The sequence below is a fragment of the Panthera onca genome, chromosome B1 (genome assembly GCF_046562875.1).
Source record: "Panthera onca isolate mPanOnc1 chromosome B1, mPanOnc1 haplotype 2, whole genome shotgun sequence".
NCBI lineage: Eukaryota > Metazoa > Chordata > Mammalia > Carnivora > Felidae > Panthera > Panthera onca.
This window is the reverse complement of record NC_138342.1, coordinates 44,635,232-44,651,516: the sequence shown is the minus strand read 5'-3', so window position 1 is coordinate 44,651,516 and position 16,285 is coordinate 44,635,232. Positions and strand designations below refer to the sequence as shown.

The following is a 16,285-nucleotide window of genomic DNA, read 5'->3' as shown; positions in this document are numbered from 1 at the left end:
GAAATAGTCCTTTGGAGGTCAATAATGAATCCTATCATTAATTTTATTACTATATGGATTTTGTGGTAATAAACTTGTCCCTATGCACAATTTCATAAAATATGCAAACAACAGTACATAACAATGGCAAGTAGTAAAAATATATGGAATAGAATAAGAAGAAAAGGTGTTACGCACCTTCTGTAACTTTAGGCAGTTCTGGAGAGTAAAAAGGTATGAAAAAAGCAGAGGAAAGTAAGCAAAGAATATTAGCTGGGTAGAAAAGTATACAGGTTTAAAATTTTTAAATACTACCCATATTTCATTTGAACTTCTGATACCTTGAAGTTTAAAAGACAATGTCCAAATCAACTACAAAGTGAAAAGATCCATAGAAGCTAAATTTCCAGAGTTAATTCCCTCATTATTTTTCTGATATTGACTAAAAATAAATTTATCTTTCTATTTTCTCTCTTTTAAGACATAGCACTGACTAGTCCTTGGAGAAAACTGGGAAATAGATCATTTCCTGGGAATTATTTTTAGGTCAGCTGTGACTCATGCATTTAGTCTAGTTATTTTCACTCAAGGCCCAAAAACTTTACCCAGACATTCCCTCACAATAGATTAGTCATAAAACACTGTTAGAAAAGACGAGATTAGAACAATTTTTTAAAAAACCACATGAGATATCAGTTCAAACTGGCTTTTCAGGATTCAAGTCAAAGATTTTTTTAAAAAATCTGGTTATAATAATGAAAAAGAAAAAGCCAACAAAAACTTGACTCTACTTCAACTGCTAACAAAATCCTCCTTTAAAAACCTTCTGCTGAGAAGCCCCACTTACTAGCATAAACGTTCAATTGTCACCAATAAAAAAACCACTAAAGTCAACACTGCTAGAATTCACAATGAAATCTTACTTGGATGATTATTTATCTCTTAAAAGTAGATGGTGATAATTTCTTATTTGTTTTCTAATATCATCCAAAGCTTAGACACGTTTATTATTTTAATGGGAATCAACGGCTATGATTTAAAAATTCTTTAAAACATTAAAACAAGTGTGCAAACATTAATAAAAGATATTTTCTGAACTCCACTAAACCAAAGCAACAGTTAATTGGTTTACAGGAAATGATTTTCAAAATGAGATCCTTAAGGATCTTCACAGTATTCCTAAAACTGATCTGAATTAGGGATAACTTTTATAAATATGAAAATGTCTACACTGTTTTAGGCCCTAAAAAATTAAACGCCTTTTTTTTTTAAAAAGCTAGACACTTCGTTCTAAAAAACAGCAATATTCTTCTCACTGATTATGGTAATATTTCTTAATAAGGGAAACCAGGTAGCATACATATTTTCCCATACCATTGCCTCAATGAAATGTATTGGTTTAAAACACATCGTAGGCAATGAATAACTTCTGGAGATACACAACAATTAAAAACAGAATAGAAATCATTCCCTCATCAAATTGTTCAACCTGAAATGGCTAAATAAATAAATAAATGCCACTCAAAACAAATTAAACCACTATTCAAGGAATGAAAAATTACCATCTATTTCTTGATGGTCATTCCCTCAACATACTCAACTGCCAAGACACTGGGGTCTAATGTTGGTGAGATGCCAGCCCTGCCGGCTCCTACACAGGGGCCCTACTGGTGGGCGTAGCACAAGACCTAACAGATGTGACTTGCCTCTGCCAGTTTCAAGCATCAAACCTGAAACCAGTAACGGGCTTACTAATTACTAAGTGTTGGGAAAGAATACAGTACTATATTTCAGAGGAAATATCCACAGTCAAACAGAAAAGGAAGAAGTAAAACAGAATAGGGAAAAGACAGAGGCAAGTGGCTAAGTAAATGAACAGTTTGAAGCATCTGAAGCTGCTGTTTTTAATAGGTCAAAATGGTTGAATATTGGCTACTTCAGATGTTTCAACCAAACAGAATGAAGGTCCTATTTTAAAATGCTAATATATAGCTTAGGACAAATCTAAATATTCTTTCTAATATATATTATGCAGGACAAATCTGTTTTTTCATCAATAAAGAGGAGAAACAACTTTGACCTGCATACTGGCTGTTATTTCAACTGCTTTCTTTGAGATAAAGAATACAACACAAATTGTATCCCCAAAGCATAGAGAACCATGTTCTTACAATGTTTATGTCTTTATGAAAGAAATTTTAAAATAATAAAATCTTACTGTACACTTTTAATACGTAACAGTAGAGTTTTTGTCTTATAACACAAAATAATCCATAGTAACATCCCTGAAGAAACACTGATCAAAAATATCCTATTTAACTCATGTCTAAGAATTTTACCCTGATAATATAATAATAATAATAGCTACTATTTATTGAGCACTTACTATATACCTCACATTGTTCTCATCATGTTCATATGTTAAGTCACTCAGTCCTCACAACAACACTACAGGGAGGATACTATTACTATCTCTATTTCTGAGATAAAGAAAATTGAAACATAGAATAACCTAAGGTCACATAATTGGTAAGTAACAAAACCAGGATTTAAGCCCAGTCTGACTCAAGTTGTGTTCTTGATTACTATAAGTACACTCTGCACAAAAATACAGCTACAAGGATATTCATGTCAAAGCTGTTTAAAGTAAGCAAAATTTGGAAATTTTAAAATAAATGATTAAATAAATTATGGTATATCCATGAAATGGAATACTATGGTACCACTAAAAATAATGTATTTAATAACATGAAAAATGTTCATTATAAAAAAAAGTATGTTAGAAAACAGAATGTGAATTTCCTTATTTTAAAAGTGTTTTTAAACATGCATAGAAAAAACATTAGAAGACTAACAAAACGCTAACAGCAGTTATCTCTGAGGATTAAGTTTATAAGTGATTTTTATTTAGTTAATGTATCAATTTCTATAATGAATAAGTATCACTTATGCAATAAGAAAAGTTATTTTTCATTTCCTTCGCAATATAAGGTAAATCAGTGTTCTAATAATTTTGAGTAATGTCAAATTATATATACACTTGTAGATATACTTGATTTTACATATACATTTTTATTTCACTTTACCTTCCAAGAGCTGTGAGCTAACATTGACAAAATCAATTTTCTTCCGGAGATATCGCTGATTCAATTTCCAAATGCATGAAATAAATGCATTCTTTTCAGCAGTGCTGCTGGCAACCCATTTATATATTTTTTCAAAATGTAAATCAAATTCAGGATTTTCCTGAAATAAAAATATACAAAAGATATTGTTTTTTGGTCATATCCCTTTTTCATTATTATAAAATTGACATTCAATAAAATGAAAAGCTGAAGCTGTTCTTAAAGAAAAAAAATCACCATTAAAAATCAGCCAAATGACTTACAGAGAATGATTCAGAGAATTCAATTTATAGGAAAAACTTTGTTTACCTCCCAAAAGAAGCTGGATAAAAAAAACAACAGTGTTTTAGTAATTTCCTTCCTATGCCCCTGAAGTATATGAGTGGAAGTTTAAGATGGTAAAGCTCTGTGTCCCAGCTTCCTAGTCTATGAGGTGACAATGGTCTCCAATTTTGATGTGGTCATAATTTTTCTTTTTAAATTGCCTATGGGGTTTTAGAGTCATACCTATGCTTTGATAATGCACTATTATTCATAACTGTAATTTGACACTAAATCCTTCGTAAAGAAAGTATCTTCTATATACACAACATGTGAGAAAAAGTACAATCTACATCCCAGTGTGGTTTCCGAGAACAAATGAGATGAAAAGCATGGACTGATTCAGTTCTCAATTTTGAAAACAGAGAATAATTAAAGGTGCCTCAAAAATAGAAAGTTCTGGTTAGCCTGGAAGTTCTTTCGAATGACAAAGAAACTCAACTCTTGTGAGAGAAGTGCACCATGCTCTCTCTATTTCTTAAGCCTCATTGCAGCAGTGACTTCATACCAGCCTACTATTTCTCCCTTGAATGTAGAATCACCTGTCATATAAAAGATGAAAACATATGGATGTATGCTGTTCTTCACATCCAAGGAATTAAAAAATAGATTCAAATGTTCTTAATGTTCTACGAGAAGATAATAAAATATTCAATTAATTCAAAGTGTTACTTACGAAAGGACAAAATGTAAATAAATGCCTAAAAGGTAAGTGAAGTTATATCAGAGTTTCACTGTGAAAACTTGGGATAATTTAGGTATCAGGACTTGAGCTGGTACAACAATAGCATTATGGAAGCATGGAACTACTAATTAGATCAATAAGCAGAATTGGAGCATCAAAAGATAAAAAATTGGCATTTATAATGAAGAGGTAATTGCATTATTACTTATAAAAAAACCTAAGAGTATTGGCAACTAATCCAAAACTTGATGGGAAATGATCTCTTCCCTGGGAATATTTCCCATAATGCCATAAAAGAAGCTGAGTGCTCCAGTGGCAACACTCACACAAATCAATGTGTGACACTAAATGGCTAATGTTAGGCTATGTATAAAAATTTTATGTTTTATATCCATATATAGTGTACACACGCCAAGGTGCCTACATAAAATGAAAAAAAAAAAATCCATTAAGAAAGCGAGCAATGAGGCATCAGCTGTGAGAAAGCATTCAAATAAGCATCAGCAATGTTAGTGAATTATGCAAGTCAATGGGGTTATAAAGTGCAAAACTATTGAAGGAAAAAGCCTCTTTAATAAAGACGCATTTCTAAAAAGCCCTTACAGTATTTTCTCTTAACCAGAAACCTACCAAAAAAGTCTCTACTCTTGATCTTTTCCCATGGTAACAGAATTTATTAAATAGTTTATTGAAGTGTTTTGGGTGCCCCTTAGGGATAAAGCAATGGCCCACTGTGCCTAAAATACTTATAGAAAGGCATTCTCTACATATGTTAGAAATCTGAATTCTGAATTGCATATTTTAGATACATGAAGCTCCCCTGAAATTGTTTTTGCTTCATTTAAAAAGTATTTTGCACCTGACTCAACTGCCTGTCATTTTGTCCAGCTTTTAGTTCCCCAGAAGTCTGTCCCAGGATAAGGACAAAGTCAGACTTTTATTTTATTGGATTACTCTACGGAGGTAGCTTTTATATCTCTGGACCTTTTAAAAATAAATGTGTGAGACTGGAAGGGTTAAATCAAAGGGCATCTGAAATTACATTAATGTAAGCCTTGCTATCAGCCCATCACAAAACATTTCCCAGATCCCTGGAGGTGCCTTTGGTTGCAGAGGAAGATGAGGGGCAAGGTTAGAGAGGCTGAGGAGGAAGGAAAACCTAACTTAACCAGAAGAGCTCCGCTTGGTTTTTTTGAAAAAAGGGTATTGCTGTGAAAAGCCTTGACTTGTCGGAAATAAATGTGGTCCTTTCACATGACTGTCACCTTATTCAACTTTCTTAAAGTTTGAGTGTGGCTTAAGTGAGAAGTGTAATATTTACATTCTTATATCTTAGTCTTTAAGTTCCTTAAAATAAGGTGTTTAACTCACTATTGCTTCCTTTACTTGAGCCACAAATATGAAAACATGGTCTCAAAAGGCCAGCCTGGTTGCCTCAGATGATGATTTTACATTAATTTGTGAAGACTAAGAAAGATTCACTTTGGTTATAGTATTACACACCATTTTGAACTAAGTTTTACCAAAACAATGAAGGTTTTTAAAAACCCACTCACACGACACTTTAAAAGGTGTACTTATATATGGACTTTATACTAAATATATAATCTATATAAATCTATATAAATCTATAATCTAATCTAAATATAGAAACACCTAGTTATTTTGCTCCAGTTTACATAACTTGTGCACAAACATAATTGTAGCTCAAAAAAAGTAAAAACAATGAAACATACATACGTTTTTATTTAGTTGCTTGAGACTGAGGTGTGGGAAATGAAAGATTTAATGATACATTTTAAACTAATTCCGGCTTAGTTGGTAGAGCAGAGGGTCACAAAACAAGAAATGTAGGTCATCTTAGAAGACATAATACTATGTTATAAGATGAAAGACACTTTTTGAACACAGGTCAAAGAACTAAGAAAAACGTACTTTAATAGCATCCTTGGCATCTACCACAGCAAGGTCTCGAAGGGCCCAAGCAATCTGCCTTTTGTAGAAATCGCCTTTGTCAGATTTCTTGACTTTGACCATCTTCACCTGCACGGGGCGTTCAGTTGTCACTGTTGAGTAAAACATACTTTCACTAGAAATAGTCACTCACTTATTCTTCATCCATTCATTTACTCATTGCAAATACAGTTGTCAGGTGCCTGTACATGATACTAAACCAGTATTATATATTATGTTAAACGAGTTAGGAGTAGTATTTCCTAACACACGCTATGACTGAGGGATGCACAAAGTATCAAAGGAACATCTAAATCTCAGACGACAGGGTCAGAGAGAGGCAGATTCCTTGAGAAGTAAAGCTTCAGACCAGTTTTGAAGGAAGAGTATGAGGTAGATAAAAAGAGTCCTAGTGGTGCCTGGGTGGCTCAGTCAGTTAAGCATCCGACACTTGATTTCGGCTCAGGTCATGATCTCACAGTTTATGAGTTCGAGTCCCACATCGGGCTCCATGCTGATAGTGCAGAGCCTGCTTGGGATTCTCTCTCTTTCTCTCTCTCTTTCTGCCCCTCCTGAACACATGTGCTCACTCTCTCTCTTTCAAAATAAATGAATAAACTTTTTAAAGAAAAAAAGCTCTAAAGAATGACTGCCATACATAAAGCCAAAGGGGCTTGAAAGAGCATAACACCAATTCAGAGAACAATAAGTAGTTCATACGGATTATACATGTAATAAAGTGGATGGAAACAAAGTTACCAAAAAAGATGAAAGTTCAGATCACAAAGGACCTTTATCTGAGGTTGTAGGGGTGCTCTTAGAGGATTTTAATTGGGGAAATGACCTGCTCTAACTTGTTTCTAAAAATTACTCTAGCAGCAGAATACTGGATGGATTGGAGTGAATACCAATACATTAAAAAATTTAGATGAAGTGGTTAAATCTCTAAAAAATGTAAATTACCAAAAATGACTTAAGAATAGAAAATCTACAACCACTAAAGAAAGTGAAGTGAAAAATCTCTCCCCCAAAACTTAGTCTAACACAGTTTTACTGGTATCTTTTGCCAAGCTTTCCAAGGAAACATTCCAAATGCACATAACTATTCCACTGTACAAAAAACAAGGGAACACTCCCGACTTACCTTATGACTTTGGTTGCAAGGCCAAAGACAGTATACAAAAGAAAATTACAAGACCATGTCACTAATGAACATGGGTGAAAAATCTTATAACTACAAATGTACAAATAATTATGAATAAATACTGCATTGGCAAACTTAATCCAGGGGCATATACAAAAAATAATATTTTACCAAGTGTGAGATGTACATTTTTTCCCACATTTTAACATCTCTGAAATCAGAATATGTCTTAACAATCGAAGTAATATTGCAGCATTTTTTAGTGGTGCATAAAAAAATAATATATGCTATAATAGATGGCATATAGTACATCATCACTGAGTTAGGTTACTCCAATAACTCAATTTATTATTTGAAAAACCAAGTACCATTACTCACCACACTAACAAATTAAGGAAGAAAAGTATATGATAATCTCAATGATTTGAAAAAGCATTTGATAAAACTGAACATCCATTCATGATAAAAAATCAAAAAGAAAAAAAGTAAGAAGTCAGGAATAGAAGGGAACTTCCCTAGTACCGTCAAGGATAGCTACAAAAAAACCGCAATTATCATATATGATAATCCCTTTGAGATCACTGTATTGATGGTCCTAACCAGCAGACAAAAGTAACAAAAATAAATAAAAAATATAAAGACTATAGAGGAAGGAAGAAAATATCACTATTTACAAAGAGTCTATGGACAAATTATTAGAATTAATAAGAAAGTTTAGCAAGATTGATAGATATAGAAATCCACATAAAGAACCAATTATTTCTAGATGCTAACAATAAATGATTTTTAAAATGTATTAATGTTTGGGGCGCCTGGGTGGCTCAGTCGGTTGGGCGGCCGACTTCGGCTCAGGTCATGATCTCGCGGTCCGTGAGTTCGAGCCCCGCGTCGGGCTCCGTGCTGACAGCTCGGAGCCTGGAGCCTGTTTCAGATTCTGTGTCTCCCTCTCTCTGACCCTCCCCCGTTCATGCTCTGTCTCTCTCTGTCTCAAAAATAAATAAATGTTAAAAAAAAAAAAAATTAAAAAAATAAAAATAAAAATAAAATGTATTAATGTTCAATAAAATTAAAAGCTTCTGCTCTGCAAAAGACAACATCAAGATAATTAGAAGACAAGCCACAGACTGCAAAAAAAAAAAAAAAATTTGCCAAAGACACATCTAATAAAGGAATGTTATCCAAAATATACAAAGGAGTCTTAAAACTTGACAAGAAAACAAAACAAAAAACAGATTAAAAAATGGCCAAAGACCTTAACAGACACTTCCCCAAAGAAGATATACAGATAACTAATAAGCATATGAAAAGATACTCAACACCATATTTCATCAAGGCAATACAAATTAAAACAACGAGGTACCACTACACACCTATTAGTATGGCCAAATTCTAGAACCTGACAACACCAAATGCTGACAAAAATGTGGAACAACTTTCAAACATTGCTGGTGGGACTGCAAAACAGTACAGCCCCTTTGGTAGAGAGTTTGGTGGTTTCTTACAGAACTAAACACATTCTTACCATATGATCTAGCAATCATACTCCCTGGTATTTACCCAAAGGAGTTGAAAACTTAGGTCCATGCAAAAATCCACACATGGGTGTTTATAGTAGCTTTATTCATAATTGTCAAATTGACAGTCAAGATATCCTTCAGTAGGTGAGTAGATAAATAAACTGGTACACTCAGGAATGGAATATTATTCAGTGCTAAAAAGAAATGAGCTATCAAGCCATAAAAATACATGGAGGAAATGTAAATGCATACTACTAAGTAAAAGAAGCCAATCTGAGCAGGCTAAATAGTATCTGATTCCAACTATATGACATTCTAGAAAAGGCAAAGCCATGCAAACAGTAAAAAGAACAGTGGTTGGAAAGGGTAGGGGCTGGGGGAGAGATGACCAGGCAGAACACACAGGATTTTTAGGGCAGTGAAAATACTCTGTGACATTACAATGGTGGATACATGCCATTATACATTTGTCCAAACCCATACAATGTACATCAAGCGTGAACCCTAAGGGAAACTATGGTCTTTGAGTGATTATAATGTGTCAATGTAGCTTCATTCTTGGTAACAAATTATTGCCAATGTTGCCAGTGGTATTGATAAAGGGGGAAGCCAAACATATGTGGGGGCAGGGGGTATAGGGAAATGTGTGTACCTCCTTCCTCAATTTTGTTGTAAACCTAAAACTGCTCTAAAAAATTAAAGTCTTAAAAATGTATTAATGCTGGGGTGCCTGGGCGTCTCAGTCAGTTAAGAATCCAACTCTTGGATTTTGGCTCAGGTCATGGCCTCGTAGTTTGGGAGATCCAGCCCGGAGTTGGGGCTGACAGCATGGAGCATGCTTGGGATTCTCTCACCCTCTATCTGCCTCTTCCCTGCTCATATGTGCATGCTCACTCTCTCTCTCTCTTTCAAAATAAACTTCAAAAATATATTAATGCTAATAAATTATTATTTATGATCGTATCAAAAAATCTAGGAATAAATACAACATAGGTGAAAAACATTTAAAACTATACAACTTCTTGAAAGCCTTTTAAAACTCTAAAACTAGGGCGCCTGGGTGGCTCAGTCAGTTAAGCATCTCACTTCAGCTCAGGTCATGATCTTGCAGTTCGTGAGTTCGAGCCCTGCGTCAGGCTGTCAAGCTCAGAACCAGGAGCCTGCCTTAGATTCTGTGTCTCCCTCTCTCTGCCTCTCCCCTGTTTTCACTCTCTCTCCCTCTCAAAAATAAATAAACATTAAAAAAAGAATTTTTAAAACGCTAAAACTTATTGAAAGGCATTAAGAAGACCTAGATAAATGGAGAACTGCACCCTGTCCATTGACAAAATGACTCAATATTATGAAAGTGCAAGTTCTCTTCGAACTGAACAACATATTCAAAACAATTCTAATTACAATCCCAACAAAATCTGGAACTTATCAAATTGATTCTAAAATAAGTGGAAAAATAAACAATCAAAACAAGACAAAATAAAAACCAGATATAAAAGAGAACCCAGAAATAGGCACACTCACATTCATCACTACAAACACGGACACAGGTAAATTAAAAACTAAAACATGAGGGGCAAAATTATTAAAATTTTAATTTTTTTTTAATGTTTATGTTTGAGAGAGAGACAGAGTGTGAGCAGGGAGGGGCAGAGAGAGGGAGACACAGATCCAAAGCAGGATCCAGGCTCTGAGCTGTCAGTACAGAGCCCGACGCGGGGCTCGAACTCATCAACTGTGAAATCATGACCTAAGCTGAAGTCGGACGCTTAACCGACTGAGCCACCCAGGTGCCCCAAAATTATAAAAATCTTAAAATACAGTGTAGGAGAATACTTTTATTACTCCAGGGAAGTGTGTATGTATGTATATGTATGTATGTATGTGTATGTGTGTGTATATATACATACACACACATACACATACATACATACACACACATATATACATACACACACATACACATACATGTATATTTTAAACACTTATATTTGAGGGGCGCTTGGGTGGCTCAGTTGGTTAAGCATCCAACTTCAGCTCAGGTCATGATCTCACAGTTTCTGGGTTCAAGCCCCATGTTGGACTCTCTGCTGACAACTCAGAGCCTGGAGCCTGCTTTGGATTTTGTGTCTCCCTCTCTCTCCCCCTTCCCCCTGCCTGTGCTCTGTCTGTCTGTCTCTCTCTTTCAAAAACATTGAAAAAATTTTTAAACAAAAGCGGAAGCCATAAAGGATCAGATTGATTTGATTTTACTAAACTTAGAAATTTCATTAAAAGGCATCATAAAAGGCTAATACACAAAGCACAAACTGGAATGCATATAACCAACATAAAATCAGTAAATATATAGAACTTGTACAAATTAGTAAAAGGACAACCAACACAAGAGAGAAATGAGCAAAAGGCTTTAAGACAAATTTCTAAAACAAGGAAAGTAAGTGGCCAATAAACTCATGAAAAGATTTAATTCATCAATTCATTATTAACAGGGAAATGAAATTTCAAACCACAATGAGATATTTCACACGCTTAAGTCTGTCAAAGCCAAGTTTTGGCTAGGATGTGGGGAAAGAACACAAAATACACACTGCTTGTGGGATTGAAAGCCAGTGTAACTACTTTTGAAAAAAATCTGGTAGTACAGTAGTGTTGAGCATTCACATACCTATAATCCAACAATCACACATTTAGGTATCTACCCTAGAAACTTCTTGCCTGTATACACTAAGAGACAAGGACAAAGATGCTCACAGAAGGGCTGTCTAAACAGTAAAACCTGAAAACAAACCTAATGTTCATCACTAGTAGGATGTATAAATAAATGGTACTCTCATAGAGTAGAACACTCATAGGAGTGAAAATCAAAGAATTATGGTTATATGAAAGAACGGAAATAAAAGTCATGAACATGAACACAATGCTGAGTGGAAAAAGTCACAAAAGAATATATGCACTAGCATTCAATTCATGCAAATTTCAAAGAAACGCAAAACTAAACAATATGTTATCTGAGATTACAAACAAATACAGACAGATAGTAAAATGATAAAGAAAAGCAAGGAAAGACTAAACCAAAATTCAGGATACCAGTTACCTCTTAATAAGTGAGGAAAGGGAATGGGATTAGGAAAAGGCACACAGGGGATGCTTGGGTGGCTCAGTCGATTAAGCATTGGATTCTTAGTTTCAGCTCAGGTCATAATCTCATGGTTTCATGGGTTTGAGCCCCACATTGGGCTCTGCACTGACAGCTTGGAGCCTGCTTAGGATTCTCTCCCTCTCTCTCTCTGCCCCTCTCCAGCTCATGTGCTCTCTCTCTCTCTCTCTCTCTCTCAAAAAAAAACAAAAAACAAAAAACAACTTTTTTTTTTTTTTTTTTTTTATGGAAAGGGCACACAGGACACTTCAAAGGTAATGGTAATATTCTTCTTATACTGGGTAGTGAGCACACAAGTTCACTGTATGGCTAGTCTTCACACCTTATATATATGGCATAGATTTTTTGGTATCTACTCAATATTTAATTAAAGACAATTTTTTAAAAGTTATTTATTTATTTTGGGGGGGGGGGGCAGTGAGGGGCAGCGAGGGAGGGAGGAACAGAGAGAGAGGGAGAGAGAGAATCCCAACAGGCTTGGTGTTGTCAGTGCAGAGCCCGACTCAACTCGATCTCACGAAGTGTGAGGTCATGACATGGGCCGAAATCAAGAGTCAGATGTTTAACTGACTGAACCACCTAGGCGCCCCTTAATTAAAGACAATTTAAAAAAATGAGTTTGTTGGCCCAACAGTTTTTCCAATTATAGAGACAACGAGAATTTTAAAAACAAGGAGGAAAAGTCCCCTAGGGACTAAAACAATAAAAGAATGCCAAACAAGAGCTTTTTCTTACTAAATACCCACCTGTGGCACACAGAAAACAGTTCTTTTTCTTTTTTCCTGCTTTGCAGACATTGACAATACTCAGCAGGCGTTCATCATTTGGTGTAAAAATATCTCTTTGTAACGCATGCTTGATTGCTGTCATTTTTAATCAGCTAAAAAAATTGAGAGTATAGATATTAAGCTTATTCTCAAAATCATTCTGTCCTTCATTGTCCCATTTGTAATTTAAAAAATGATCTTATTTATAGCTAGTAAGCATAGGAAGAATGATTTAATACATCAACATACCTATACCATAAAAATAAAAAGCTTTATGTTTGGAAAGGAAATTAGAGAACCAGTGTTATCAAACTTTAAAATCTTTAGAAGTGCTTAGCAAATACTATGATACAAAAAAAATTTTTTTAAGAAAAAAACCCATGCTCAATTTTTGAATATAAATTTTCTATATAAAGAGCTCTTATAACTCAACAATAAAAAAAAATAACCCAATTAAAAACTGAGCAAAGGATCTGAATAGACATTTCTCCCAAGAAAATACACAAATGGCCAATAAGCACAGGAAAAGATGCTCAGCATCATTAACCACTAGGTAAATGCAAACCAAAATCAAATATGTATCTACCCACCACTTTATACCCACCAGAATGGCTAAAATTAAAAATACAAGTGTTGGTAAAGATGTGGAGAAAAAGGAACTCTTTCGTACATTGTTGGTGATTGTAAAATGGTGCAGCCACTTCGGAAAACAGTTTGGCAGTGCCTCAAAAAGTTAAATATAAAATTACGATATGATCCAGCAATTCCACTCCTAGGTATATACTCAAGAGAACTGAAAATATACATCCACACAAAATGTTGTACATATATGTTCATAGCAGTATTATTCGCAATAGACAAAACATAGAAACAACTCAAATATCCACCAACTAATGAACTGATACAACAAAATGAATATCTACACATTGGAATGTTATTTGGTCATTAAAAAGAAATGAAATACTGATACATGCTACAACGCTGATGAAACTTGAAAATATTATGCTAAGTGCAAGAAGCCAGTTAAAAGACCACATATTTTATGATTCTGTTTGCATGAAATGTTCAGAGTAGACAAACCCATAAAGACAGAATGATTTATGGTTGCTAGGGGTAGGAGCAAGGAGAAATGGGGAGTGACTGTTAATGAGAAAGGAGTTTCTTTTGGGTGATGAAAATGTTCTTGAATTAGTACTGATGGTTATATAACCTTGTGAATATACTAAAAACTACTGAATTATATGCTTAGGTGGGTAAATTTTATGGCATATGAATTATATCTCAATAAAGCTATCATAAAGAAATAGGTTTCCACTTACCTCCTTTTTCTCACTTAACTCAATGTCTTTTTTCAAATATCAACTTAAGTTAGATATTTTTAAAAATGTCTTTTCAACTTTATTTTGAAATATATATATTTGTGTATATATTACTATTTCCAATGTAAATGTGTAATACTTCATACAGGTAAGCTTGCTTAGGAAATTAACTTCTAACACCCTTTATATGGGAAAACGAAGAAATTATGAGTTTGAAATAAATGACACAGAATGAATTTTTACAATATGATGCCATTTTTGGAAGCTAGGTTATCACCTATACTTTACTCAATCTGTGAAACTTCGATCTCTGCTCCAACTCAGAAAATTGCTTTTCTCACAAAAAATCACATTTTCCAATTTTCATTCCTTTTTCACCTCATCTTAGCCTCTAGTCTTCTGACCTACCTCTCCTTCCTGTTATCATCTACCTGGCCTCTCCAAGCTTAATTTCTTTTCCACTTAGCCTGCAGGTAGCATTCACCCACACTGTCTCCTTCAATTATCTTACTCTGTGGACTTGTTTACCATGTTTTATCAATTTCCATGAACTGTATTTTTCTTCACTTCTCATGGGATACATATACCACTCAAGAAGGCCATATGTCCATGTTCACTGCATTCATTACAAGTATCTAAATCCAGTCAAAGCTAGACTTTCAGTGTTGCTCCGCAATCCTTTAACACTTCCTTTGAGGACCCCTTCCTACTCCCCATCAGTGTGCTGCAAATCTTTATTCACCTTCTTCAATTCTCAACTCTACTGTCAGCCTCCACCCTCTCTGCAAATGATGTCACCATCTACCCTGCAGAGGCTATAGAAGCCAATTTTCCCCAATTGTTTTCTTCTCCATCTCATTACATCTTCACCCATCCTAACCTCTATTCCACCTATTACAAAAAATTTGTGTCCATGTTACTAATCACTTAATATGTTCTAGGGCCTAGACACTGCATTAAAAGCTCTACTCCACCCGATGTCCAAGATACACTGCATAACGGCCACTTTACATTTCTATCTCTGGGCTTTGTTCGTGCAATTTCCTTTTCCTGGTATTCTTTTCCCCCTAAATATTTCAACCCATTCTTCCAAGATCCTGCTAAAATGTCACCTCTTCTGTGAAATAATCACACATACAAGAAGAATAATTCCTTTTATATTTCTCAAACACTTCCCCTCTACTCAGCTAACATAGCACTTACAAACCATAATTTCTAGTTAGTTGAATTCTCTCCCACATTAAAGGTAGCTCTTTGTAGGAAAAGATCATACCTTATTCATCTGTGTATTCTTAGAACTTGGCAAAGACCTAGCAGGCATTTCAAAATTAAGCAAAATGATAGCACCAAATAACATGACAACTATAGTTTTCCTAAGATTTCCCTTTCCAACTCACATTTGTGAGCAAATGTCCAGGTTCAAAATCTGTCATATTTGATTATCCTCCTCCATTGTCAGCACGAAATCTGCTGCCACGTTCTGCTGATTTCTCATCTATATATAATTTACCCTTCCTTTCTGTTCCCACTGCTAACACACTAATCCAGGTTCACATCAACCAAGTCCATTTAACAATTCAGTATCTGGTTATCTCTTTGCAAGCTCCCGCAATCTCCAAACCCTTGATAAACAAATAATATTAAAACATAGCTTTCATCACAACATGCCACCGCTCAACATTTTCCTAAGGTTCCCATATACAAATCTTCCACTCCAAGCCCTCTGCTCAGTGCAGTCTTTAAATCTTTGCTTAGGTGCTTTTCCATGCAGGGAATATCATCTAACCAAACCCTAATTACACTTCATGGTTTATATGAAATTGATTCAATAAACATCTTAATCCAAACTGATCTCTTCTTTCAATTGTTAAGGAACTTCCCTATTTACTAAACAATCAGGCACTTGCAGTCCAATTGGTCCATGAGATCATAAGCTTAGAGATCTCAAGAACTCTCTTGAAAGAGAGAGGAAGAGGTGCTCCAGCAAGGTTCTGTCTTCTTTCTTACGTAGTCAGCAAGTACCTCTTGAGATAACCTGAACTGAATAATAAAAACTGGTCAAATGAGTGGCTGATAGTGGCCAACGTTTACCACACCATCCCTCTTTGGACAAAATCAACAACTGAGTGTAAGGTAAGTGTAAAGCAAGAGAGGACTGGTTATACCTCATAAAGGAGCTAGGCATAATGAAAAGCACTATGGCACCCTTATTTATTCAGCAAATACTGATGCCTACGAAGGGCAATGCAGTGTTCCAGATTAGAAGCGAGTATGACAGGCATGTTCACGAAGACAAGAACAGCCGTGCCTTCGTGGCATTTACA

At 34.9% G+C, this 16,285-nt stretch overlaps 1 protein-coding gene across 8 annotated transcripts in view; it reads right to left on the bottom strand.

The window, feature by feature from the left end:
• The window catches only part of EXOC1 (exocyst complex component 1), a 68,281-nt gene that overhangs the window by 50,939 nt on the left and 1,057 nt on the right, over nt 1–16,285 (bottom strand). For 5 of the 8 annotated variants that reach the window (XM_081795514.1, XM_081795517.1, XM_081795518.1 and 2 more), the window contains exons 2-5: nt 12,622–12,755; nt 6,046–6,176; nt 3,066–3,225; nt 178–198 (exon numbers count right to left, since the gene is read on the bottom strand). In XM_081795514.1, the coding sequence (XP_081651640.1) occupies nt 178–198; nt 3,066–3,225; nt 6,046–6,176; nt 12,622–12,745 (436 nt within the window). In that variant the 5' untranslated portion in view covers nt 12,746–12,755. The remainder of the gene's footprint in view (nt 1–177; nt 199–3,065; nt 3,226–6,045; nt 6,177–12,621; nt 12,756–16,285) is intronic. The other 3 variants (XM_081795516.1, XM_081795519.1, XM_081795521.1) reach the window with 1 other exon arrangement.